Source organism: Dicentrarchus labrax, unplaced genomic scaffold, assembly GCF_905237075.1.
Source record: "Dicentrarchus labrax unplaced genomic scaffold, dlabrax2021, whole genome shotgun sequence".
Classification (NCBI taxonomy): Eukaryota; Metazoa; Chordata; class Actinopteri; family Moronidae; genus Dicentrarchus; species Dicentrarchus labrax.
The window spans coordinates 34,898,342-34,923,436 of record NW_026136721.1 but is presented as its reverse complement, the minus strand read 5'-3'; the positions used below and the strand labels follow the sequence as shown (position 1 = coordinate 34,923,436).

At 42.0% G+C, this 25,095-nt stretch overlaps 1 protein-coding gene across 4 annotated transcripts in view; it reads right to left on the bottom strand.

The window, feature by feature from the left end:
- LOC127354098 (neuronal PAS domain-containing protein 3) overlaps nt 1-25,095 on the bottom strand; it is a 286,712-nt gene that overhangs the window by 13,098 nt on the left and 248,519 nt on the right. For all 4 annotated transcript variants that reach the window (XM_051383751.1, XM_051383752.1, XM_051383753.1 and 1 more), the window contains 3 exons: nt 13,541-13,659; nt 9,223-9,416; nt 7,089-7,195 (listed from right to left, as the gene is read on the bottom strand). In XM_051383751.1, coding sequence (XP_051239711.1) covers nt 7,089-7,195; nt 9,223-9,416; nt 13,541-13,659 — 420 coding nt within the window. The remainder of the gene's footprint in view (nt 1-7,088; nt 7,196-9,222; nt 9,417-13,540; nt 13,660-25,095) is intronic.

The window sequence follows — 25,095 nt, the reverse complement described above, 5'->3', positions numbered from 1 at the left end:
TTTTTTGTACATTCAGCTGATCCGAACAACTTCCAGGACATTATTTTGGAAACGACAGACCTGTAAAATAAAGCAATTTGCAGATAAACACACCGACAACAGGACCACCACCGACCCGATTAGACTGGATATAATTTGGGCGCAGCGTGACTCGGCGACTGGGTCAGGTCTCGAGTGGACTTGTGAGGAAAACTAATTAGTGTTTCTGACAACCTGATCATCACCTGACAACAACACCAGTATTGGAGGCTTCGCAAAGGTTCAGTGTCAACATTTTAAAAATGGGTTTTACATTCATGTGTGTTGGTCATTTCCTGGAGTATCTTGAAATAATTCATATTCTTAATATCTGTACAACCTCAGCTAAAAAATTATATGAGTCAATAAACCATAATAATTTTAAAAAGTACTGAAATTGAGTCATACATATAAAAAATAGCAAAATATGATGTTATTTTTTCATCGGATTTTATCAAATAAAAACAAGAAACAGCGATTCAAAATGTTTCTAAACATAGAAACCTTAACTAAATATTTATGGACACTGCAAAAGTTATTGGAAGGATGTACAATTTTTAGTTTTTGAGATAAGCTAATTTCTTAGTTTTAGCTGCTCCTCTCCTCCGCCATTCTCCACCCGCGCCTCTCAAAGTTTTTTTGTTCTTCAGTCGGACTTTCAAACTGTTCTGCAGTTGTCCAGCAGAGGGCAGCAGAGCTGCCATCTACAGTACATACACACACTTTCTCACATAACAGAAGGTCTTCATCCCTCCATCTCCTGGCTGACAGGACGTTTCCATAACGCAATTTCACAGCTGTAAATTACCTGACATACACACACACATTGTAATTACAATGGGGTAAAGGAAATCTGACAGGTAGACGAGACTAAAGAGGAAATCCAGCAGATTAACGAGAAGGAAGGAGAGCGAAAAGACAGATGTTAGGAGAGAAAGATGGAGAGAAAGAAGAAGGCCTGCTAACTTGCTGATGACAAAGTTTGTTCCACTAACAGTAGTTGTTGTTTGTTCCACTAACAGTAGTTGTTGTTTGTTCCACTAACAGTAGTTGTTGTTTGTTCCACTAACAGTAGTTGTTGTTTGTTCCACTGACAGACTCAGGTTGTTATTGTCAGTGTCTGACAGCATTATGGAAAGGATCCCTACAGAGATAGACCTTTAGTTTAACCACAGCCGTAATATCACTATCACTCTCCACCAGACTCCAGAGACAGAAACACTAATTTTACCTTCAGATCATCATAACTTCGTAAGAAACAGAATAAAACTCACCAGAACCGTCTCTGTTAGTGTTTCCAACAATCACCAACTCTGGTTTGGTGGAAATAAATCCTTAGTTCACCGACGTAGATGATAAAAACAGCAGTTTCAGTCGGAAACAAACCACAGAGAGGCTGCGATACAACACAGGCAGAGGGAGAGAGACACCATGTGACACCACAGAGGGAATAGCTGGTAGCTGATGTATTCATGTTGTAAATCTCATATATAACCTTTTACTGCAGGTCTGTGAAGTTGGGTCCCCTGTGTGAAAGATGCATTACACAACCATCTACCAGCCCCGACCTCCACACACTTACTGTCCGCCTCTCTACATAAAGGACACACAGCATTCACAGGATACTGACCTGCTGCCCACAAACCTTAGCAAGTGCAAGTCAGCCAAAGCAACTATCAGCTTCCACAACCACACGTTAGCTGTACTGGTCTCTGTGGTTTTAGTGGTTACTTTTGGGCACTTTGTTGTGATTTTGCCTCCATTGTTTCTCCCCTGACTAATGGTTCAATGCTTTTATTGTGAAAAAATAATGAGACAACCTGTTTTCTCTTAAAATCTCTCTTTTCTCCATCTTGTCAGTCTGAGATCACCTTATCTCCTCCTGTCCCTCCATCTTTTCAAAAAGAGCAGCATCTTATCTCCTCTCATTTCTCCGCCTTATACGGCATTTTCTGATTCCTCTATTTTTGTGTGAAAGGATGGGTATTTTCTCTTCTATACTTTCCCTTTTCTCATTCCTCCAGCCTTTCTTTCACTTCTTATAAAAAAGGGCAGTGAAACATCTTCCTCTTTACCTGCCTCTCCTTGAGAAAATGAGCATTTTGTCCTCTCTTCTTTCTTTCCTGTCTGCAAATCACTCGTTCCCTTTTCTCTCCCTTTCTTTGAGAAAAGACAAATCTTTCTCTTCATCCCTCGTGCCGAGTATTTCTCTGCTTTTTCCCTCTTTCTCTGGCCGACAAATCACTCTTTCCCTTAGCTTTGTGAAAAGAGAAGTTCACCCTCTCTCTCTTTCTCTTTCTCTCTGTTCTCGGAGTGGAAACGAGGACAGATTGACTTTGAGATCTGACCCGAGCTAAGACCGGCTGTCAGCAGGTAATGATAGAGACTTAGAGAGTGACGCCTTTTCACAGAGAGGGATCACGCCTCGTCCTCCACTTAAAAAGAAGCCTTTTAAAATTTAGATCCCTGTTGAGAGAACAGGCTATCCCTCTAAAATACACCTTGATCGATTCCCTAACTATCCGACTCCTGCAGCAGCGGGGGAACCGAGAGCAGACGTGGAAATAAATCCCACAAAAAAATCAGAGCCTGCGAGCTGCCGCTGTTGTGCAAAAACAGAAAACTGCTGAAACTCTTTTCCTCACCTGAAAACCTGCAGCTGTCGGACGACAACATGAAGAAGTTTAAAGTCAGTGAGCGACCGAAACGGAGGAAATATTACGGCCTGTTTTAATCACAGGATTTCTTTTAGGAACTGCCTGCTGTTCGTCTACAGGAAGTGGTTTCTGATTCTGGTTTCTGGGCCTTAAACAGGACCGATGGACCAAGTAGCTAATCTGCTGGAGCGTCAACCCCATGTAGCGAGGCTGAGTCCTTACCACAGTGGCCCGGGTTTGATTCCAACCTGAGGCTCTGCTGTCACTGACCACATAAAGATCTTTGACAGTAGCTCAGTCTGTAAGGACTTGGCTTGGGAACCGGATGGTTGCTGGTTCAAATCCCACAGACCACAATATGGAGTGTGGACTGGTAGCTGGAGAGGTGCCAGTTTCACCTCCTGTGCGCTGCTGAGGTGCCCTTGAGCAAGGCAACCTAACCCCAAGAAACTGCTCATGGGGCGCTGCTAACGTTGCGTCAGTGTGTATTTCAGCCTGTGTGTGTAAAAAGATATAGGGGATTAATAAAGTATATATCTTATCTTAAAACTATGACATAATGTTGTCTGTGTTTTTTTTTTTTTACTTGCCTATCATCTATGTTATATTGAATAATTTAGATGATATTGACCAAACTGTATTTTTGATAACAGGTTGTAATAAAAGGTTGTAAAACAGTTCTCTTTTGAGAATAAAACCAATTTAAATGTTCCAAATGCAACAACAGCTTTTGTATTTGTAGCCGTAAATGTCTGAAATCATATATGTAAATGAGGTTTTTACATTTTTTTCAATAGGTCGAATAAGCACCGTGTGTACGATTTAGTGGCGTTAAGCAGTGTAGTTACAGATCGCGTCATCCTCCCCTTCCAAGCACAAAGGAGAAACTACAGTGACTGTGAAACGTGTGAAAAACATGATACTACAGGGCTACTGTAGAAACATGGCGGTTCAACATGTAAGGCGGTGTGTGTAGATAAAAACGGCTCAGGTCATTATTATGGAAGTTATTATAATAAGAAACGTTCTCAAAATATTGACTTAGTATCACAAAGTCATTATAATGATTTACACAAATGGGCTTCTGGAGATTAAATACTAATAAAAACATACTTATGAATATGATCTTCCATTTCTGCCAATAGATCGTCCTCAGTGTTCCACAGAGGACAAACAGAACGTGCTTTCTGACCGTTGAAACCAAACAGCCCTAAAAACTGACACAAACCACATCTGTCGCCTCCAATTAGGCAGAAAGCTTCACCACGTTTCCTAAAACAGTTGAGAATCATTTAGACCCCCGCCGCTCTGAAATCAGCTTCCACACAATCAGCAGCGAGTTCATAAAGCCGCCGCCGAATTAAACCGCCCCGAAGAAAAGGCCGATTTCAGAACAATCTGACTGCGCTCCATCTGACGGGAGGATGAAGAGAGGAAAGACAGGGAGCACCTCCAGCGCCCCGTAGCCATCCATTTCTGAAAGCCCCCCTTTCAGAGAGGAAATTAATTTTGAAAGAGGAAGAATAAAACGAGCAGCCGAGGTGACTGAAGGTGCTGTATTAGACTACGCTCGACTAAAACCAAGTCATTTAAACCACCGGCTGCCGGCTCGCCTCCCTGACCTCCCTTCCTCGCAGCAGACAGAGAGGAATAATCTCCCTCCATATTTCACTTCCTTTTTTTTCATGTTTTACACATCCTAACCTCCCCCCCTCCTCCTTGTTCCGTCTGACCCCGCCAGGCCGCCGTAGAGTCACTTCCTGATTGCCACTCTGGATGTTCAGAGCTCAGGAACTTTTGGAGAAGGTAATTGAAAAAGTTTCAGGGAGATTTCGTGTTTTTTTCTTTTTCTATATGGTGAGATGTGACATGTGTTTTGACAAGTCGAGGAGATTTACAGCCACCGGGTCGGATTCCACTTAATCTCAATGACGAGAGGCGATGGAAACACTACCGCTTTCGCCCACAGGGGCCGCCAGAATCAACACGAAATCAAAGTTTCTTGCAGAGGCTTTAAAGTCCAGGTGAAATCAAAAATGACCTTTTACGGTTAGCCGTCATGCCGAATAGAAACCTTTTCTAAAGACCTCCAGGAAACTTTGTAAAGTACCCAACAACAAAAATGCTGTGTTCATGGCGTCTGTGGTACTGAAAGGCTCCGCAGATTAAATAATTGTCCCCATTCCTGATGAAAGTGCATAGATGTGAGCGTGCGGTACACTTAAAGGACCAGTGTGTAGGATTTAGAACATCTACTGGTGAAATTGCAGATTACAACTAACTGAACACCACTCGCATCTGTTTTTGACGACCTGGGACTCACAGACTGTGAAGTGTGTCGGAGAAACTACAGTGGCCACAAAATTTAGGCTACTGTAGAAATATGACAGTTCAAAATTCCGGCCTCCGTAGAAAGCAACCCACAGTGTCTGTAGATGAAAGTATAATATGATTCAGAAATATTATTATTTTATTCCTTTTTTAATACTTTCAGGGCTAAAAAAAAAAATATAGAAACTGCTGTTTACATTTCTTTTATTACATATCATTTTCAGAATATTGATCTTTCTAGCAGTTTCTAGCAGATGGCAAAGTTTGAGGTCCCTGTTCTAAGGTAACAAAAACACAGTAATTCCTATATTCAGGTGATTATACACCAATGATACCTTATATATGAATGTTATATTACATTTCTGCCATTAGATCCTCTGAAATGTTCCACAGTGGACCTTTAAGGGTCCCGGTCTGAAAATATGGTCACCCTAGGTCTGTGTTGGGAACTCTGGCTGTAAAAACACTGCAGTAGTCACATTAGTGTAAAGAATATTTATGTAGGGTTTGTGTGAATGCAGCTCGCTCAGCACTCACAACTTAAGGAAATGCTCACATTGCGGAGTGTATTGGACTGCAGTGGACAGCGTTTGATAGAATCTGACTGTAGTGGTCTGAGGTTTGACTCCCATCAGGCGTGTTGTCCTTGCTGCGTGGTTGTTATTATTTGGCGTTCCGCCCAAGCGCCTTCACTGCCTCTGACACGCCGTGAAACGCCACGCAGCTCTGAGCGCCTCCTCAGCTTTTACCACCACAGTAAAGATCTGACTGCAGCAACAAACAGCACGCCGCAAATCATCCAGACAGCCACTAAACAGGGACACCGAACCACTGCCTCCGCCTGTGTGTGTGTGTGTGTGTGTGTGTGTGTGTGTCGGGGAGGAGTGTATTATGCCTCCTGACAAGGGTAATAAGATTGTAGAGTTGCTGCTGTGAGGAAACTTTTCAAAGATACAGCAGAGAAAAAATTCTCTAAGTGGCCTTTAACTGACTTTAAATTCAGAAATACTGCTGCTGTAATATCTTCATTATTCAGATATTTGAGTTCAGTAAAAGAAGAAATATCACATCATAAAAATACAAGTAAAAGTAATTCAAAAAGTATAAAAGTATTAGCAACAAAACAGTACAGTATCGAAAGTAAAAGTACTCAATATGCAGCAGGTCTCCTGTTATTGTAATTCTACCGTATAATATACTATATTATCTGATTATTACTGCTATTATATCACTGTTAATGTTATAGTTATTACCCTACTTAAGTTACATAAAGTAAGATATTGTTAACCGTTAAACCTCAAAATGGGGTTTAACTTTTAACAATATATCATTTTAGAAACTCATAATAGGTTTTCTATGTGAAATTTTAATCTGAAATGTAACTTAAGCTGTCAGATAAATGTAGTGTGAAAAGCACAATATTTGTAAGAATAAGTTTAAACGAGCTTAAAATTAAAAAACTGAAATACAAATATACTTGCACTTAAATGCAGTACTTAGTCCTCATGTTCACATCCTATTAACCTGCATCTTGGTGGAAAGCTCTAAGTACAGCTGTGAATGCACCCAAGACACATTGAGATCAGATCCCTCAGACCACATTCAGAGGCGGTCTGGGCCACATGTAAACCACATTCTTTAAACAAAGTGTACGAGATGTGTCCTGAGCCTTGCTGAAGGACGACTGACTACCTAACTGACGTCCTCCATGTAACTCATTTACGCGTCAACAGCGTCCTGTTAACGAAACAACAAGAAAAAGCCTCAACTGCAGGCACACAAGTGATCAGTGGATTGCTGTACATGTGTCTGAAAAGCGTTACCCATCATGTGATTGAACAATGTTTAGATTGGATTTAAACAATCAGGTCAGACAGATGTTCAAACTTTAACCCTGAGTTAGAAATCTTCCATTTTTCGGTGGTTGGTTAGCTACGTGGCTGCAGTAACATCTGTCTTCCAGCTGCTGGATAACGGGACTCTATATAAAATTATATATGTATGTGTTTAAAACAGAAGTTATTCTTTCGGAAAGACATTTACTCGCTTGTTCTGGAGCTTTTGATAGTTTGTGGTACTCACAGTCCAGGTGACACTGTCTGATTCCCTCCACGTCTTCAGCATGAATGAACTGGTAGCACCTCTTCCCCACAATGTCCACCGGAGTCAGGTCCATGTAGTCACTGATCCTGAAACACAAACGTACATTAAAGCTCTGAAACGGAAGAAAAAAAACTATACAACAGAATAAAAATAATATAAAATTACTAACAGGAACAGTGTATAACAGTGTTCAGGGACTATGTGGAGGCATTTTCTTCTGAAATGAAAGAACATTTCATCAGGTTTTCTGAAGGAATATCATCATGAGATTTTCTGTCCATGTTCTAAAACGAGCTGATTTAAGTTATATTATTTTATTTTATAGGCAGAAACACTCCATTAGCCATGCTGCTGCTAACGATCTAACTATTAAATCTTTGCTCTTTTGCTAATGTTGATGTCACATTTTGTTTTACAGGAAGACAAAATTATTCATTTTGATATAAAGATAAAAGGAAATTGAGTTTTTGTAAAAAACAATTGCAGACATTGTTAAATAGGGGCACAATATAACTGAGGATGTAGTCTTAAAGGGTCAAAATGGCATTTTCTTTAATCTGGGAATTCATTTATGTTCCCCACAGTCAGTACACTATAAAACCTGATGAGTAAATTGACCTCAAATATACAGAGTTATAATGCTTATATTATTGTAATGATATAAAATCAACTTGAAAATGAGTCAATGGAACAAACTGGAATTATATCGCCTGCATTGAAAATAACTGCACAAATTTAAGTTCACTCAAAAAAAGTGTTTGAGTTGGGTTTAATTTCTTTGGAGGATTATATATAGATCTACTTTAAGGCAAAGACTCATGGGGGGTCACAAGGCCTTCTTGATTGAAGTGCCAAGGACAAGGAAACACTGAATTTGTCAAAAAAAGAAGCCTATTAAGTTGTTAAGAATTATAAAAAAAAAACACATAATACTATCAGAGAATTGTATAAAAAGTTTCTTAAACAGGAAATGATCTGCTCAAATATCACAGAGAGAGTTCACTGTTTGGGTTCGTTGTGAAGTTTTAAATATAATTTGAAATATCCATAAAATATGTAACTTTTTTGTCAGTTCATTAAATGATAGAAAAGGGAATCCCTTGAGGAAAAAGACTGGGAACAACTGCTTCAAGGCCTAACTTCAGTCAAATCTACTGCGGCTCGACGATGAAGGCAACCTGGTGGTTTCTCCGGGACTCTCTGTTTGCTGACAATATCTGTGCTGTTTCTTTGTGCCGGACGAGCTCCTGTGTCCATATTTGCACGGCACTAAAACTGCGAGTGGAAACGTTGTGAAATTTTGAAATATATAACTTGTCACCACTGGACAATTTTCTCAGTAGAGTTCTGCTACTCGACGATTAAAAAAAGACCCAACAACAGAGACTGAAGCCCGTCTGTCTATTGTACAGGTAACACACATCAGCCGTAAAAGGTTTAATTTGAACAAATTCGCCACAGGATAGACAGAACAATTTCCCAGGTATCATTCTGATAGAGGACGGGTGGGGGGGGAGGCTAATGTCTGGCAGGCAGATAACAGCACACTCTGTTCTTTAGAAAAAAAAAACCTCCCATTTTCTCATTCTCTTAGAAACTCATCCTCAAAATGGGGCTGTAATGGGAGCGACGCTTGTCTGTTCGCTTTCTGTCGCTCCGCATTGAATATCATCATCTGCCTCCCATTGTGTCCCTTTTTCCACCCACAAAAAAAGCAATCTGTCTACTATCATTTTTTCCTCCTCTCTTTTTTATAATAAAACATGAAGGTTTTTTTTTTTTGCCCGATATGAATCTCTCCGGTCGGCCGGTTAACTCCTGAGCGAGATCCTGATGCCTATCTGCTTTATCTGGACAGAGGGAAGGAGCCAGATCCATCAGCAACATATTTCACTGTTAAACCAGGGAGGATTGGGTCAGACTATCTCATGAATAAGAAGCTCTGACACAGGAGAACAGCAGGAATGAAACATGAATGCAGAAACAGTCAAGGAAAAATTGAGTTTTATGTTTTTTATGCTAGAGCAAAAAAAGAATTTATATCTATTAAAAAATTATCCAAAACCACGAGAGCAGCGCTGTATAAAGAGGACGATCTCCCTCCCTCCTCTACCTGTTCTCGCAGTAGACGATCTTGAGGTCCATGTTGACTCGGGTGACAAACATTTGACAGTCGATGCGAACCTCGTTGATGGTGGGCGGCGGGAGGGCATGTGCCACCACCACCATCCCCATGATCTGATTGGGCACCGAGCGGCTGTGCGTCAACGCCATCCTGATGCGAAGACGCCCTGTGACGTGGATCACCTTACCGGGAAAGAAAAAGACAGAGTGGATCAATATCACCAGGAAGAGAGGGTAAGTACACGTTTCAACCATATGAAAACCATTCTCAAAGGGACAGTTGGGGTGAACTGTCCCTTTAAGTACTGCCCCAATTTGACTGATCTAAATGTCTATACATATCTTTGTTCCGCCTACTTTACCCAAGATGCTTTGAGAGCTGACTGGTATTGTGAAGTATCCATGAATGCATCAACAACCAGCAGTGATGGTGGTGAACTTTGAGAGCAAGTTGCTCGTTCTTCACCTCATGTTTCTGAAAGACTTTCTTCTTTGATTTGCTGTTATTTGATAACCGCCAATAAATAAATCAATTTGTATCAGGGCAAGTAAAAACTGACTTTGGGCAAGCAGATTCCTAACTGAGCGACTGAGAAATGAAGACACAGAACCGGCGTTGGACTCTGCAGTTACAGTCGTATTAGCCACTGGATCAGCAGGACAGTGTTTCATGGTGAATATAAACTACAGTGAGGACAACAGGTCCGTCTGTTGACTGTATCTCACTGTCAACACAGTGGAAAGCTCAGAGAAAGAGAGTGAAACGCTCAGAGAAAGAGTGAAAAGCTCAGAAAAAGAGTGAAAAGCTCAGAGAAAGAGAGTTAAAAGCTCAGAGAAAGAGAGTGAAAAGCTCAGAGAAAGAGTGAAAAGCTCAGAGAAAGAGTGAAAAGCCCAGGGAAAGAGAGTTTAAAGCTCAGAGAAAAAGTGAAAAGCTCAGAGAAAGAATGAAAAGCTCAGGGAAAGAGAGTGAAAAGCTCAGGGAAAGAGTAAAATCGATCTTTGTGCAACACGTCCTTTTTTTGGGTATATGGACGTCAGAGTTTAACTGTAGTAAGAAAGGACTAATTAGACATTTATATAATAATTTTTTCTACTGTGGAATATTTATTCTGCTGGAAACTTTCAGAGCTTTTAGTTTAGCTTGCAGTTATTTTGTGTTTGCATTGTGTTTAATGAGTCCATTTCATTGTGGTTTGTGCAATAAAACCAATTTATGATCATGCAGGGCTTGTAAAACGGGCCACAAGCTTAATATTGCTCTTACTTTCTATATTTAACTCTTGCTATATTTTGCTATGTAAAGGAATTCAGTTTGAAATATTCGACTATCACAGATTGAATTCAGAGGTCAGCACCGATAAAGACAAGGTGAATTGAGGAGAACTTTTTGGGGGGATTTTACCTCTCTCATTTGGTTTTTGTTCTTTTCCTCGAGGGATGAAGTGAATGAAACAGAAAAGACAGGCAGAGGGAGAGTGAAGGGTGTAATTATCCAGAGCTTTAAACTCGTGTGAAGCTTCAAAAGTCTGTCGGACGCGATGGACCTGCGAGAAATGTTAATCAGCTGCTGCTCGCGGGGGAAATGTTTGCTTGTCTTTTAAACAGTGTCTCTTTCTTTCTCTCTTTACATGCTGCAAATATGAGGGTCAAACAACAGAGAAAAGTCTCATTTCAAAGCAGCAACAGTTCCCAGACGCTTCTTCGTTTTTTCTGTGTGTGTGTTTAAGCTCAGTGGAGTCGACAATCTGTCCTTATAACGCTCAGTTTTCTTCCTTCTCGTTCCCCATTCCTGCATTTTTCCTCCAATATCCTCAGTTTCAGTTCAGCTAATGGCTAAATTTTCATTTGATTTGAGCGTCAAAGAAAATCCGAGCACAGCTTTCATGTGAAATTTAACTTTGCTGAACCCCTGTAGATCTGCCCCTGACTTGAGGAAGGACTGATACTGACTTTTATATAATAGCCAGCATTAACGTTTCTAAGAGACAGATTTCCACTACGTCACAGCCTCCACCTCCTTCTGGAGCAACTCAATACTAAAACTGTTTACAGGCACGTTTAGGTGCCTTGCTCAAGGGCGCCTCTACCGTGAGTAACAGAGGAGGAAGCTTCCACCAGCAGGTCTCTGCTGCAACACAACGGCTTTAAAACTATAACACTGTGTGTGTGTGAGTGTGTGAGAGTGTGTGTGTGTTGCAGTGATGTGTGTAGTAATATATGCATGCGTGTGGATGAATATTTATGTGCGTCTCTGTCTCCACTGTGATTTGCATGTGATCGGAGTCTGCCAGGTGGAACATGGTATACGACACACACACACACACACACACACACACACACACTTTCTCATTGATGGATGATTAAATAACAAAATAAAAGCACTTCCCGGTTATTTGTACTTTTTATTGTCATTCATATATTTATTAAGTAAATTCGTCAGTGAGAGAATCGATGAATTAAAGAGTCACTGAATCAATGAATTTCTTTTTCTTTTTGTAGAACATGCACAGTTTCATTTATGCACAGGGAAGTAAATCATCATTATTAGTTTATTTCAAAAGTTTAAAATCCAATGACAGTTGCTTTGAGATTAGGGTTTTTTTCAATTTTTCCTACAGTGCGAATAAGGAAAATTCAGGTTCACTTTTCACTTCAGTTTTTGTTTCTAAATAAGAAAATTTAATTATCTCAACAAAAGATTATTTTTAGGTTTATTTCAAAACTTAAAAGTTTGACTTTGATTTAAAACTCATAGAACGAGTGAATATAGTTCCCTTAAAATATTCAACTTTGTGATTTGAGTTTATGTGTTTGGTCTTTCTGGATTCATTTTCTATTATTTTCTTGCAAATATTAATTTTCTGGTCTCCTTTTAGCTGCAGGTTCACTTTAATATTTTTTATCTTTTTTACATAATACACAAAAATCTGTGCAATAATTCACTTATAATATGATAAAAATAGTGAAGTCCCTTCTAAACTATGAGCTCTCTGAACTGTTTTATTTTTACAGTGTGGTGGTTCAACATGGCGGACTCCGCCAGAAGAGGACTCGCTCCCTTTGTAGATAAAACGTCTCATTCTAAGGCAACAAAAACACAATAATTCTTATTTTCAGGGGATTAAGCACAAATGAAAACATACCTATGAATGATATTTATTTATATTATATTATTTCTGACAATAGATCCTCCTCAATGTTTCACACTGGACCTTTAACACACCATCAGTTACTCACACACACACTTTCCAACACATATTTGTCCATGGTGGGATTACAGATTTCCATATGGATCACTTCATTTGATGACAGCTAGTAAGACTATAAGCCAGTGGCTGATAAGGTATTCCTCTGTCTTACACACTCACAGATATGTTGGTCAGATCACATAATCCTGTCTCCCCAGTGAGTGTGTGTGTGTCAGCAGGTTTAACATGTAAAGACATCGACACACAAACACGACGCCACTGTTGTCCCAGTTTATTTTAGTTCTACCTTTTAAGGTCAGTTTTACTTTTTAAGAATAAATCAGGTTCATTTAATGGTTCAGGTCCGTTCTCTAAACTACTGATTTTCCTTTTTGTATTTCCTTTTAAAAACTGCAACTTGGCATCGCTTTGTTTTGAAAGTCTGACCATAGTCTGAATATTTATTGTAGCTAACCTGACCGTGGAGTCAGGGTTCACTTTCCAGGAGTTTTTCTTGACAATACAGGACAGCACAAATATATAAGCCGCGGTTTTGGGAAGAAAATGAATCTCTAGAAAGAGTTTTCATTGTAGAGGTGATGATATTTATCACAGCAACAAGAAATGTGACCATTATTAGACAAGAAGATATGTAAATTTTGCTTGCAGCTCGGCCAAAAATAGACTTCATGGCAAAAAAGATCACTGCAGGTCAATCCCATTTCTGGTGAGGTGTCACACAGTTTATCCCACCAACAGTCGAGTTTCAAACAAAACAGGCACCCAGGTTTACGTAGGCGATCTGAGTGAGGGGCAAAAGTACAAACATCTCCAGGACAACTTAGATTATTTCCAGGATATCTGGTCATTTTAATCAACCTCCAGGTTTTCCAGTTCTTTCAGGATGCAGCGTGCCTGATAGACGGATACCTACAGCGTTATATTTTGAAGCATAGGGGCACTGAACAAGCGGGAGAGTGTGTTGGAAATCACACAAAAAAAACAAGAAAGGCTTTGTAATAACATGCAATATAACTAGGGGTGCTATTCACCAGGAAGAGTAAGCATGACAGGAAATTAGAGGCAACAATAGTCCGGACAAGATGAACGTCGTCTCACCTTATATCCTGAGGACTTGATGTGAACTCCTCTCTTTGTGAGCGTCGACTTCATCCGGACGAAGAAGGATCGTTCCAGAGTGTTATCAGGGGCCAGGAGACTGGGACTGCTGGACTCCACTGGGAAAACACACAAGAACATACAGAAATGAAGACATTTAGTTTTTTACATATAATGTCTAAAAACATTCAAAATCACAAGCAGAAAAACAGGAACAAAATGTTTCCTTTAGAAATTAACAGATGAGCACAGATACAGACTTGGAAGGCCGACATAAAGTCAAAAAGGAAAGAGTTGAAATCTGTCCTGAAACATGATGAATGATTTTAATTGGTGTAAAAACAAATAAATACGTTCATTCTCTCAGCAGGACCCGTCAGCCAATCGCAGCCGCTGTCAAACTGTCAATCATCTCAAGGCAGCTCCTCATAATCAAACAGCCAAATGTCAAAACACGTCAGGAGCCAAGACAAGAGGAAAACAAGACAAACAGGCACAAATTAACGGTGTGTTAAGCAGAAATATCCGACACGTTTGAAAGGTGTTATCTTCTGAGGTCAGGACTTTTCAAAATAAAAGTCTCAGCTGAAGCATCCTCCCCGACACTTTCAAATTGTTGCTTTAACCAGACTGTGACAGTCTCATCCTTCAAAACATACAATCCCACACAGGAAGGACATTTTTCACCGTCCACCGCAACGGCGGTTCCTGAAGGTGAGACGCTCCATTTGTCAGCCAGAACTGCATATTCATAAGTTCTGCATCCATCAGAGGGACTGATGGGAGGACAGACAGCTGGGAAACGTCTCATCATACTCACACATTGACCCACACTGATCAGCACACGGTTCAATAGGACAGCTGTCCACGTTGTATTACTGAACTCGTGAGGACCCTCATTCACACCTAGCAACCCCCAACGCCAACCTGTAACCTAAACCTGAAGGGAGAGTTCAGTCTCACACGACTTTGGGTCTTAATTTTGTGGTCATTTATGGGAGAGGAGTTTAATTCCTTCAGCATAAAACTGATGGCAGATGGAAATATTATCAAATTGTGCTGCTTCTCCTGAGTTTTGTTCAGCAAACTTGAAACTAAGAGCTTGAATTTCAGGTGGTATTTTTCTCCGTGCTGCCGCCTTTACGCTTGAACCTGAATGAGGTTTTACAGCAGCTGAAGATTTACGGCAGCAAGCGTACAGACAGCGAGCAACAGACTTCACCCTCTGATTGTTACACTGACGGACTCAAATATTATAAATAATGGAGGAAGGGACACAGAACGTATGAGACTGACTTTATGATCGCCTCTTGTTTACAGTGCCGGTAAATCTGAATTAATTATACTTTGGTGCTCATAGTTTCCGTAAAATGAACCGAAGGATTGAATTGTGGAACTGATCTAACGATGTGCGGCATCCATATTGACAGAAGTTTATAAATGTATATTTGTGTAGGCGATCTAAGCAGCTTAAAACTCACTCAACCGGGCGACCTGCTGGGTTTTAAGAGGTTTTATACATCCAGATAATTTCTATAATGTCCAGACCAGGCCTCTATTGGAGACCCTGCTTTTATTAGAAGTTTTTTTTGTTATTTTAGTTATTTGAACAAATGAAAATGAACTCATTCATGTGGTTTTAAAGGAGAATCTGTCTTTCAATATGTTTCTGTCTATTTGTGTGTCTGTGTGTATACTGTTCATATCTTGGTGCTCAGCAGAGAACACAGTGCGTGTTTTTGTGTCATGAATAATGTGAGGCTGGTTGTTTTTCTGCCTACACACACACACACACACACACACACACACACACACACACTCACTCAGGTCTCTGGTGGACGCGGCAGTTTGATCAGCGCTGATACGTGTTGACAACGTCTAATCTGAAAAAATTGAAAGAAATGAATTAATATGCAAATTCATCCTTTATAATATAAATGTCCTTGAAGAGGAAGAGACAAGAGGGAGGGGGGAGGGAGGGAGGAAAATAGAGAGAGAAGAGAATAAAGGGGAGGAGAGACAAACAAATGAAAGGAGGAGACATAAAATAAAAAGAAATCCTACAATATGTAATGTAATATGAGTTAAAGGAAGAGAGGAAATGGAGGGAGGGAAAACAGGAAGATGGAAGAAAAAGAGGGAAGGAAGCAGAGATGAAGGAGGGAGAAAAGGAAAGAGAGGGAGTACGAGGTAAAGGGGGAGGCAAAAAGGGATAGAGTGCTGGAGAAAAACCAAAAGAGGAAGTTGTAGATATAGTTAAAAATGAATGAGGAGAGCGAGGGAGGAGAAAGGAAGGAGGAAGGAGAATAATAGGAAAAAAGGAAGGGGGAAGAAGAGGTAAAAAGAGGGTGAGAGAGGATAAAGGGAGAGGAGGAAGTGAGGGAAGAAGAGATGGAAAAAGACAGCAAGAGGAAGTTAGAGATGCACTCTAAAAAATAAAAACAAAGGAAGGAGGAGGGAGGTGAAGATGTACTGTACTCCTCAAGGAAGGAGAGGAGGGAGAAAGAGGGTGTGAGAGGGGGAATAAAGGAGAAGAGGGGAAGAGAAAAAGAATAAGTGGGAGGTGAAGAGGAGGAGAGGAAACAGGCTTCCCGGGAGGAGCTGGAGCTACAACTCTCTCCTCCCTCTGTTTCCCTCCCTCCCTCCATCCCTCCATCAGTCGGTCTGTTCTTTCTCGGTCCTCCAGGAAATCAGCCGCCGATCTGACGGAGGAATAATGATGATGGAGGGAGAGAGGAAACAGAAGAGAGGGAGGAGGGAGGGACGACAGGGGAGCAGGACCCCCCCTCCTCCCTCACCCTCCTCCCCACCCTCCCCCCCGTCTCTCTCTTTTTTATTCACTTTGAATTAATGGGATAAGTTTCCCCATAGAAACACACAGAAGAATAATAAGAAGAAGAAGAAGAAGGAGGAGGAAAGGGAGGAAGAGGAGAAAAAGAAGGGAAAGGGGAGGAAACAAAATAAAGAAAAAATAAAAAACTGGAGAAAAGGGAGTTTTGGGAAGGAGAAGAAGTGAAAAGAAGAAAAACAAAAAGAAGAGCAGGAGGAGGACGAGGAGGAGCAAAGGTGTGAATAAAAGAAAAATGTGCAAAATTAAAAGAGAAGAAGGAAGAGAAGCTTTAGGGAAAAAAAGGAAGAGGAGAAGGAGGAGTAGAGGAAATGATGGGAAGAACAAGAGAGAAAAAGGGGGAGGAGAAGAAAGAGGAGGAAATGGAGGTTTAGTAAGAGGAACAGGGAGTGAGAGGAAGAATGAAAAAGTGGAGGAGAAAGAAGAATAGTAGGGGAAATACAAGAATAAGGAAGGAGAAGAGGAAGAGGAGGAGGTAGCAATGGAGGGGAGAGGAGGAAAAGATAGAGAAGTGGAGAAAAAGGAGGAGTAGTGGGAGCGAGAGAATAAGCAAAAACAGAACCATTAAAGAAGTTGAGAGAGAGCATGTCGAAGAAAACGATAAACAGAAAAGAAGAAGTAGAGGAGGTAGAGGAGGAGGAGGAGGAGGAGGAGGACCATGTGGGGATTCAGAGGTGTTTTCTCATTCTGCTCGTTCGGCGAGCGTTGCCGCGGCGTCTTCGGGGACGACGCTCCTACAAGACAAAGATTAGCGCTACAAAGGCAGCAGGTGGCTGCCGGCTCCGCCGCCGCCCGACTCTGGGACCTAATTATCTACGGCACGGAAACTTTCCCCCGTTTGAAGGACAAATGATTAATTAAAAAGAACAACTCACCTACGCCTGTGATCTTTGGACAATACCCAGAGTGCCGAGGGTTTCGCTCCACGCGTGTGTGTGTGCACGTGTGATTGCGAGGAAGTCTCGGCGGGACGGTGTATCATTGTCTGACAGTCTAACAGCGCTGCCTGGTTCAGGGAGCCCGTTGTGTCCGACTGATAACTAGCTAACGTGACGGTGGTGGCGCACGGGACGAGACAAAGCGAGCTACAGCAAGGTCGCCGCAACCTCCACCAGCCGCCACCACCGCCGCCGCCGAGACAAACTGACGGCAGAGTGAGGAAGACACAAATATAATTGGCTTAACAAGTGGGATGTCATACAGCAGATAAGGCGGACACATGTAGCGCGCGAGTGAGTCATTTAGCAACTTTAAGAGGCTGAAAAAAAGCAAATGGAAAGAGAAACTAACAGGACACAATGACAAACCAAAGAGCCTGAGGATAAAGATAACAGGTCCCAGGTTATGATGTCATGCTAACGTTAGCTCAGCTTGTTTCTCTGATAACTTAAGATCCAGACGTCCGATGACTAAAATCCTTCATCCGGTTCAAATCTAGAGTTAAAAAGCACCAAGATCTAAACAGTGGATGGTAACAATGTGGCTTCAGACTGGATCAACAGTCAATGTATGACAGCTTCTGGCAGACAACCACAACGCTGACGCAGGCACAAAGGGGATATGACGCCATCGACAGGCGACCGGTGAAACGCAGCGTTACCTGAATAAAATGACAGATTTCTCTGAGTTTGAACGTTGTTGGAAACATTTGGGATAATTTAAAGGTACAGTACAAGCTTTAGAGTTTATACACTGTTTAATGATTATAGATTATTGATTGAATCAACTACATATAGAACAAAGCTCTAGAGTTTTAATCAAAGATCACACAGACAAGAAGAATCACTGATTTCTGACTGCAGGTGACAAACACTGCTCCGACCCATGTTTATGACCATCTCTCCTCCTCTTGTTTTTTCTGTCACTTCCCTCCTTTTCTCTCATTTTCATCACCTCATCCACCCGCCTCCTCTTCTTACCCACAATGCAACAGTGGCAGGAGCCGAGGGGACGTCAGAGAGGTGGCGGGCGAGAGGCAATCATGACAAATGTGCTGCTATAGTTCGCTCGCTTGCATGCACACACACACACGCACACACACACACACACACACACACACACACACACACACACACACACACACACACACACACACACACACACACACACACACACACACACACACACACACACACACACACACACACACACACACACAGGCCTATAAGAGCAGACATGAAGCTAAATATACTGTATATAAACACACACACATTCATCACAGACACAGTATTGTCAGTGAAAGTTTAATTGTGTAAACACTCTGTAACTGTCCTGTCATATTCCTGCCTCTCTGGCTCACTATCGCCTCCTCGGCTGTAATTGAATTGCTACCGTCAGGGGGGGGAGGAGGAGGGGGGAGGGACAGGGAGGAGGTGGGGGAGGAGGCGCCTTATGAATAGAATGTGTTTCCTATCAGGCAGGATTTGACAAATTGTGTCAGGAAGAAAAGCCAGAGTGATAATTTTTCGGTTTACTGAAGGCGGAGGAGGAGGAGGAGGAGGAGGAGAAGGAGGAAGATGAGGTGGAGGTACAGGTACGGAGAGGAAAAGGGTAGAAAAAAAAAATTGGGAGGATGAGGATGGGAAAAACACAGAGGGGGGAGGAGAAATAGGAACAGAAGGAGAGAAAGAATAGAAAAAAAGTGGACGAAAAGGTGGAGGAGAGGAGGCAGGGTGAGGAGGAAGAGGGGGGTAGGTGCAGAGAGGTGGAAGTAAGGAGGAAGGAGAAGGAGGAAGGAGAGGGGGATGAAGAGGATAGAAAGTAGAAGGTAAGAGAGAAAGAGGAGGAGGAGGTACAGGTAGGGAGAGGAAAAAGAATGAGGGCGAACAAGAGTGGGAGGATGAGGAGGAGTGGGTGCAGATATTTAACAAAATAAAACATAATTAAAGTGAAATTTCAAAATAAAAGCGCTGAGGTTTCATTACACAGCTTTTACTTTTTCACACAGATTTTAAAGTACTTGTGTGTGTGTGTGTGTGTGTGTGTGTGTGTGCGAGTGTCTGTGCGAGTGTGTGTGTGTGTGTGTGTGTGTGTGTGTGTGTGTGTGTGTGTCTGTGTGTGTGTAGATTACCTCAAAGCTTTTTCCCACAATGCAAAAGCCTGGGAACCAAAAGTAAAGACAGGTAAAACCACTCCTCCTCCTTTTCTTCCTTCCCTCCTCCCTTCCTTCCTCTCTCATCCTCTTCTTTCCTCCCCCCTCCCTACTCCCATATTCCTCCTTTCTGCAGCGATAAAGAAAAAAAAGACTTTTATTTTGACAGTCTTATCAGGACAATGAGCTGAAATCAAACAGTCCTCTAATAGTCTGGAGACGCCTTGATCCTGGATTTGTCTTTCTTTCTCTTCTTTTTCGCCCGTCTTTCTTCCACAGAGACACCTCCCTCTATCTCCGTCTCCCCCCTCCTCCCTTCCTCCCCCCCGTATGCCCCTGTGATGGGACTCGTAAGGCTTTTCTAAGCTGTCTTTAGCTTCTCCTCTTCCTCTCTTTTGGGAATGGATCCACCGATGAAGAGAAGATGCAAGGAAAGAGAATAAAAGAAGGAGCCGAAGAGGATGAAGACAGAAAGGGAGGCGACACAGAGGAAGTGAACGAGGAAGAAAGGGAGGGAGGGAGGGAGGGACACTGTATGGCCAAAAGTATGTGGACATGTGTAAGGTTTTAGATTTAATGTCATGCAGCAAAGGACTCTGGGAGTTTAAAATAACAAGTCAAGTGTTTTATGGATAACTTATTCCAGTGTCATTTCCATGACCATATATTCAACATGTAACATTTTCGATACTTTGACTTCCATACCGGTTATTGAACGAAGTCCAGGTGAAACGGAAATCACGGAAATGTATTTCCTATAAAAAGTTGTGGAGGGACTCAACAACACGTCCAGACCCACTGAAAGACTGAGGACAGTTTAAAACGACAGCACTGAGGTGTTTTCATCGCCATAGACAGACGTCTTCAGTACAGAAGAGTGGGGGCTCATTAATGAACCACATGTGGCTGCAACGTTCAGGTGTCCACATACTTTTGGACACAAAGTGAAGAAAGGGAGAGAGAGTGAGTGAGAGAGAGGGGAGGGAGAGTGAGACATGTAGCGTAAATGAAAAAAACTATTTGTCTTCTCTGATACGGACGACGAGACTGACAGCTCGTCTTTGTTTTGAACGAGGTCAGAGGTCACAGCAACACACACACACACACACACACACACACACACACACACACAGTGATGAGATAATAAGTAATTGTCTGTATCTGCAACTGGCGTAATTACTTCCAGAGAGAGAGAGAGAGAAAGAGGTGTGATTAAAGAAAGAGTGACAGAGAGCGTAAAGGATGGAAAGACAAAGAAATGGGATTTTAAAGGAGCTTTACACCAATTTCAAACACAGTTTAGACTAACTCAATTGTTTGATGTCAATCTGTAGGAGGAAATAAACCTGATGATGTCACTGTGATGTCATCAGGAATCAGTCAATGTAATCATAGCTTTACGGTAAAAAACTGATACGGTGGAACTTTTTCTATTACAGTAAAAGGATGTTAGTACAGTTGATTTTTAATCCATATTTTACTGTATAAATACAACCATCAACAGAAACCATAAGATGCTATAACGGTGGTTTTCTGTGCAATTTACAGTCTGTAATATAAAAAACGACTTTATTCCGTATAAATTCCTTTAAAATGTTTTATATTATTTGAAATACATAAAGTATAAAGTTAAGATAAAACACAAAAAACTGAGAAAATAAACTTAAAAACACACACACACACACACACACACAAACACTCCCAGATAAATCCACAACTCGTAGTGTCCGTCACGTTGGAGAGAAAAAACAAAAACACAAAAACAAATATAAACAAACAGCACAAATATCACAAATATCAGATTTCCCGCAGGGAGGACGGTTGCCTGAACGCAGCGTCCGGCGGCTGCTCCTGTGGCATTTACACTGAAACACCTCGACCGCAGGACAAACACTGAATGCATCGCCTTCCAGCGCTCGCCGCCCTGAGACGGTTTTTACACAAACACAACAGGACGCTGATCTCTCTCGCCTCCTCACAGCGCGGCGGCGTCTCTCGCCCTCCCTGCCTACACACAGGAAGAGGCTCTAAGTCATGTGACTCTACAGCAGAGGTTGCTTTTGTTGTCACTGAGTCGACTGATGACCTTTGACTTTATGGATGTTTATATTATTATATTCAATGTAGAACAATAACAGTACAGAACAACTGATAAACAGTCAACACAATAACTGCAGGACGTAAACGAGTGATCGACTGATCACAAATTAGTTTTCCTGATAATTTTATACAATTCTGTGTCTGTTTTATGCATATTTTTTATTTCTTACAGTAATACACACTTCCAATATGTTTTCTTTTTGACAAATGCAGTGTTTTCCTCTCCCTGACGCTTAGCCATTGTGCTATTAGCTCTGTGGTTGTCTTGCTTTTCTAATGCAGGACGAGGAGAGTGAAGGTCTTAAGTAATAATCTTAACTTTAAACATAAAAATGACATAGTTTTCTTCACAGATGAATGAACATGAATGAAATGCTGAGATATCGGCCTACTGTGTACGGTTTAAAAGTTTTCTTACAGCCCCTTAAAATCAAGAAGGTCTTGCAACCCGTCGTCAAGCCTTGGCGACCCCTAGGGTTGGGAACCACTGCACTGGAGGCAGCTCACGTACCATCAGTGATAGACAGTTTGAGAACACAAACATGCTAATCAGCTATAAGGCTAAGCCAAGAGTGAGATGTGCTAACGCCTTTAAGAAAGATCCAAAAATCTGAAATAATAATTTGAATACATAATGATGACTTTTGGATGTTTGAATCAATCAAACTTCCTTTTAAAAGAGTCTGTCAGTGCTTGTCGACACCTCAGCTCTCTCTGATTTAATTCCCATCTCCATAACTCGTTCATCTCTTTCTTCCTTTGTGTCTCTGAGTCCTTCTGTCTTTATTTCCTCTATTTTAATTTCTCTCTCTCTCTTTGCCTCTCTGTTCATGTTTGGCCAGACGACAGCGGCGTCCCCAGATAAAAGCAACAAGAAAGGGAGGCGGGAAATAAAAAAAACACAAGAAGAAGAAGTAGAAGAAGAATAAGGACGAGGACGAAGAAGAAACGGAGAGGGCGAGCATAACAGAGAGAGGAGTGTGTTTGGTGTAATTGAATCCAGGCGGCGGCGGAGAGAGGGACAGATGGATGGACTGAACAGATTAGCATCCGTAATCAGAGGAAGGCGTGAGGAGGAATAGACGCGGCGGCCGTGTTCATCGAGCTGCTAACTGGTTTTACAAACACGTCTGTGAAGAGCCGCTCCGGCTTCTGATGAACACAAACTACGACTTATTGTCTCTGATCAGATGGAACAGACGCGCACATGTCGATTTACGTGACGATACTTCTACAGAGAGCTCGGAGAAGCTCTGCTGTCAGTTCAGATCGAGATACAAACACGAGAAGATCTGCTGAAGGTCAGAGAGTTCAGATGTTTTACTTTAAGCAGGAAGGATCTTTAATTTTCTGTTGATTCTGGCGACCCCTGTGGACAAAGGTGGTACTGTTTCTACCACCGAACCCACCCGGTGTCAAGCCGGGGTCGAGTGTGTAACATAAGAGATTATTCATAATATTCATGACCCACCATGTTTCTACAGTAGCCCAGAACAGACAAACCAAACACTGGTTGTAGATAGGGCTTGTTGCATCCTACGAGTTTGGATTCAGTTGGTTGCAATCTGCATTTTCACCACTAGATGCCACTAATACAACTCACTCTCAACCCCGACAACCTCTGAGAAATGAAGCCAAATACTGCAGTTGCTCTAATGTCCACTTGAGGCTCCAGCAGTGAGTCAATCTCCATAAGGCCCCGTATTAAAATGCCTAACCTTATAATAATTAGGGGCGTGGCCTCATTGAGTGACAGGTGGGTGCTGTCACAGGTGGCTTTTAGGTTCATTCAGCCCTCAGCTCCACCTGTTTGCCCATTTCTGGATTAGCCGGCGGAGGCAGGACTGCCAAGATGGCGCCGACCACACTTAGCTGATGCCACCAAATCCTACACACTGGTCCTTTAAACACACACAATAATAAGAATAAAAAAAACAAGACAGCAGTGATGAGTGACCAGTCAGATCGCTGCGAGGCAGACTGCGGCCGTGTGTGTGTGTGTGTGTGGACCCCAGCCAGCCTCTGTAGAGATGTGACCTTTGACCTCTTCGTGCTGTGTTGTCTGCCACCAGCAGTTCAGCCCTGAGGACATTCAGTCTCTGAGTCTATTGCTTTCCCTCTCTCTCTCTTCCTTTGTTTTCCTCCCCTCCATTCTGCTGTTGTCCATCCTTCATCTCTCACTTTCTTCCCTTATTTCTCTCGTTTTTACTCACTCTACTTCCTGTTTTTATCACCTTTACTCCCTCCCTGTTCTGGCAACCACAGCATTTTTTCTACACAGTTTGAGAAGTAGTGGAGTAGAAATACAAGTACCTCAAAGTTAGTACTTGAGTAAATGTACTTTTCTTTTAACATCCAACAAACGGCCGCCTTTAAAACTCTTTCCTGCTTTCTTCCCTCTCTCCTTTTCTTCATTGTCATTCCTTCCCTCTTTGTGCCGGTTGTCTTCTGTCGTATTAAAAGTTAAACACACACACTCCTCTTCATCACATTTAACACGCCGTCCTTCTCTTTAAACTTACTTTGATTGAGTACACACACACACACACACTCTTACAAATTAAAAGTTGAGTCTTGGACCTTGAGAAGTTCCCGTGTTATCGGCGCTGTGACAGACGGATAGCGGAGAGGAGCGCTTTATTTGTCGTCCGGAGCCGCCCTGTCCTCTGGCGCCGTTATCTGAGCGGCTCCGGCTCCCATTGTAAACAGCCACCATCCTCGTTAAGGAGCCTAATTAGAAAACTCTAATAATAATAGCCTGTGATTGGCTATTGTGTACTCTAAAGATTCCATTTAGAGCGGCGGCGGGCGGGCGGCGGTTTAATAAAACTTAACCAAACGGATAATTTTGCTTTAGTAATAATCCTCCGCCCTCTGAAAAGTTCTTTGTTTGCCTCAAGTGGTTTTATTGCTTTTCTTTAAAAAAAAAAAACCACTCATGACACTGATTTAATTAATTTGAGCACTTTTACTCAATCCATTGTGACTAATTCTCCCAGTGAGCGTGGAGTTTAGAGGATCTGCTGTATGGAAATCATTTAGCAGGTCTGACAAAAAGGCTGAACCGCTTTCTGTTCCAGAGAGTTCAGTCGAGGCTGCGGCTGCACACGGACGCCCCACGTGTTGCTGAAGGTTTTATGTCGTGTCACTGTTCGGCAACACAATGCAGACCGACTGCTTCCTGTGTGTTTTCTTTATGCTGGAAGGAATTTGTCCTCTCGTATCTGTGGGAGTTGGTGTAGTGGTTGCTGTGGATCTACAGCTACAACTAGAAAGCAGGAACAGGCGACTGTGGTTGAAGGTCACCAGTTCTTTTTTTACATTGGTGAGCAAGAAAGAGCAAGAAAGTGATTGGATCTGGGTCCCTCTGACCAATTAGCCAATCATCAACAAGGACTGTGTGTGGTCGCAGACTGCAGCATTAAAGGCTTTAATTTACCCTTCCTAAGTCCCGCCCCTTATTGCTCTGTGCTCCAGTTTCCTGTAACACGCTATGTGCTAAGCTCATCTATGTTA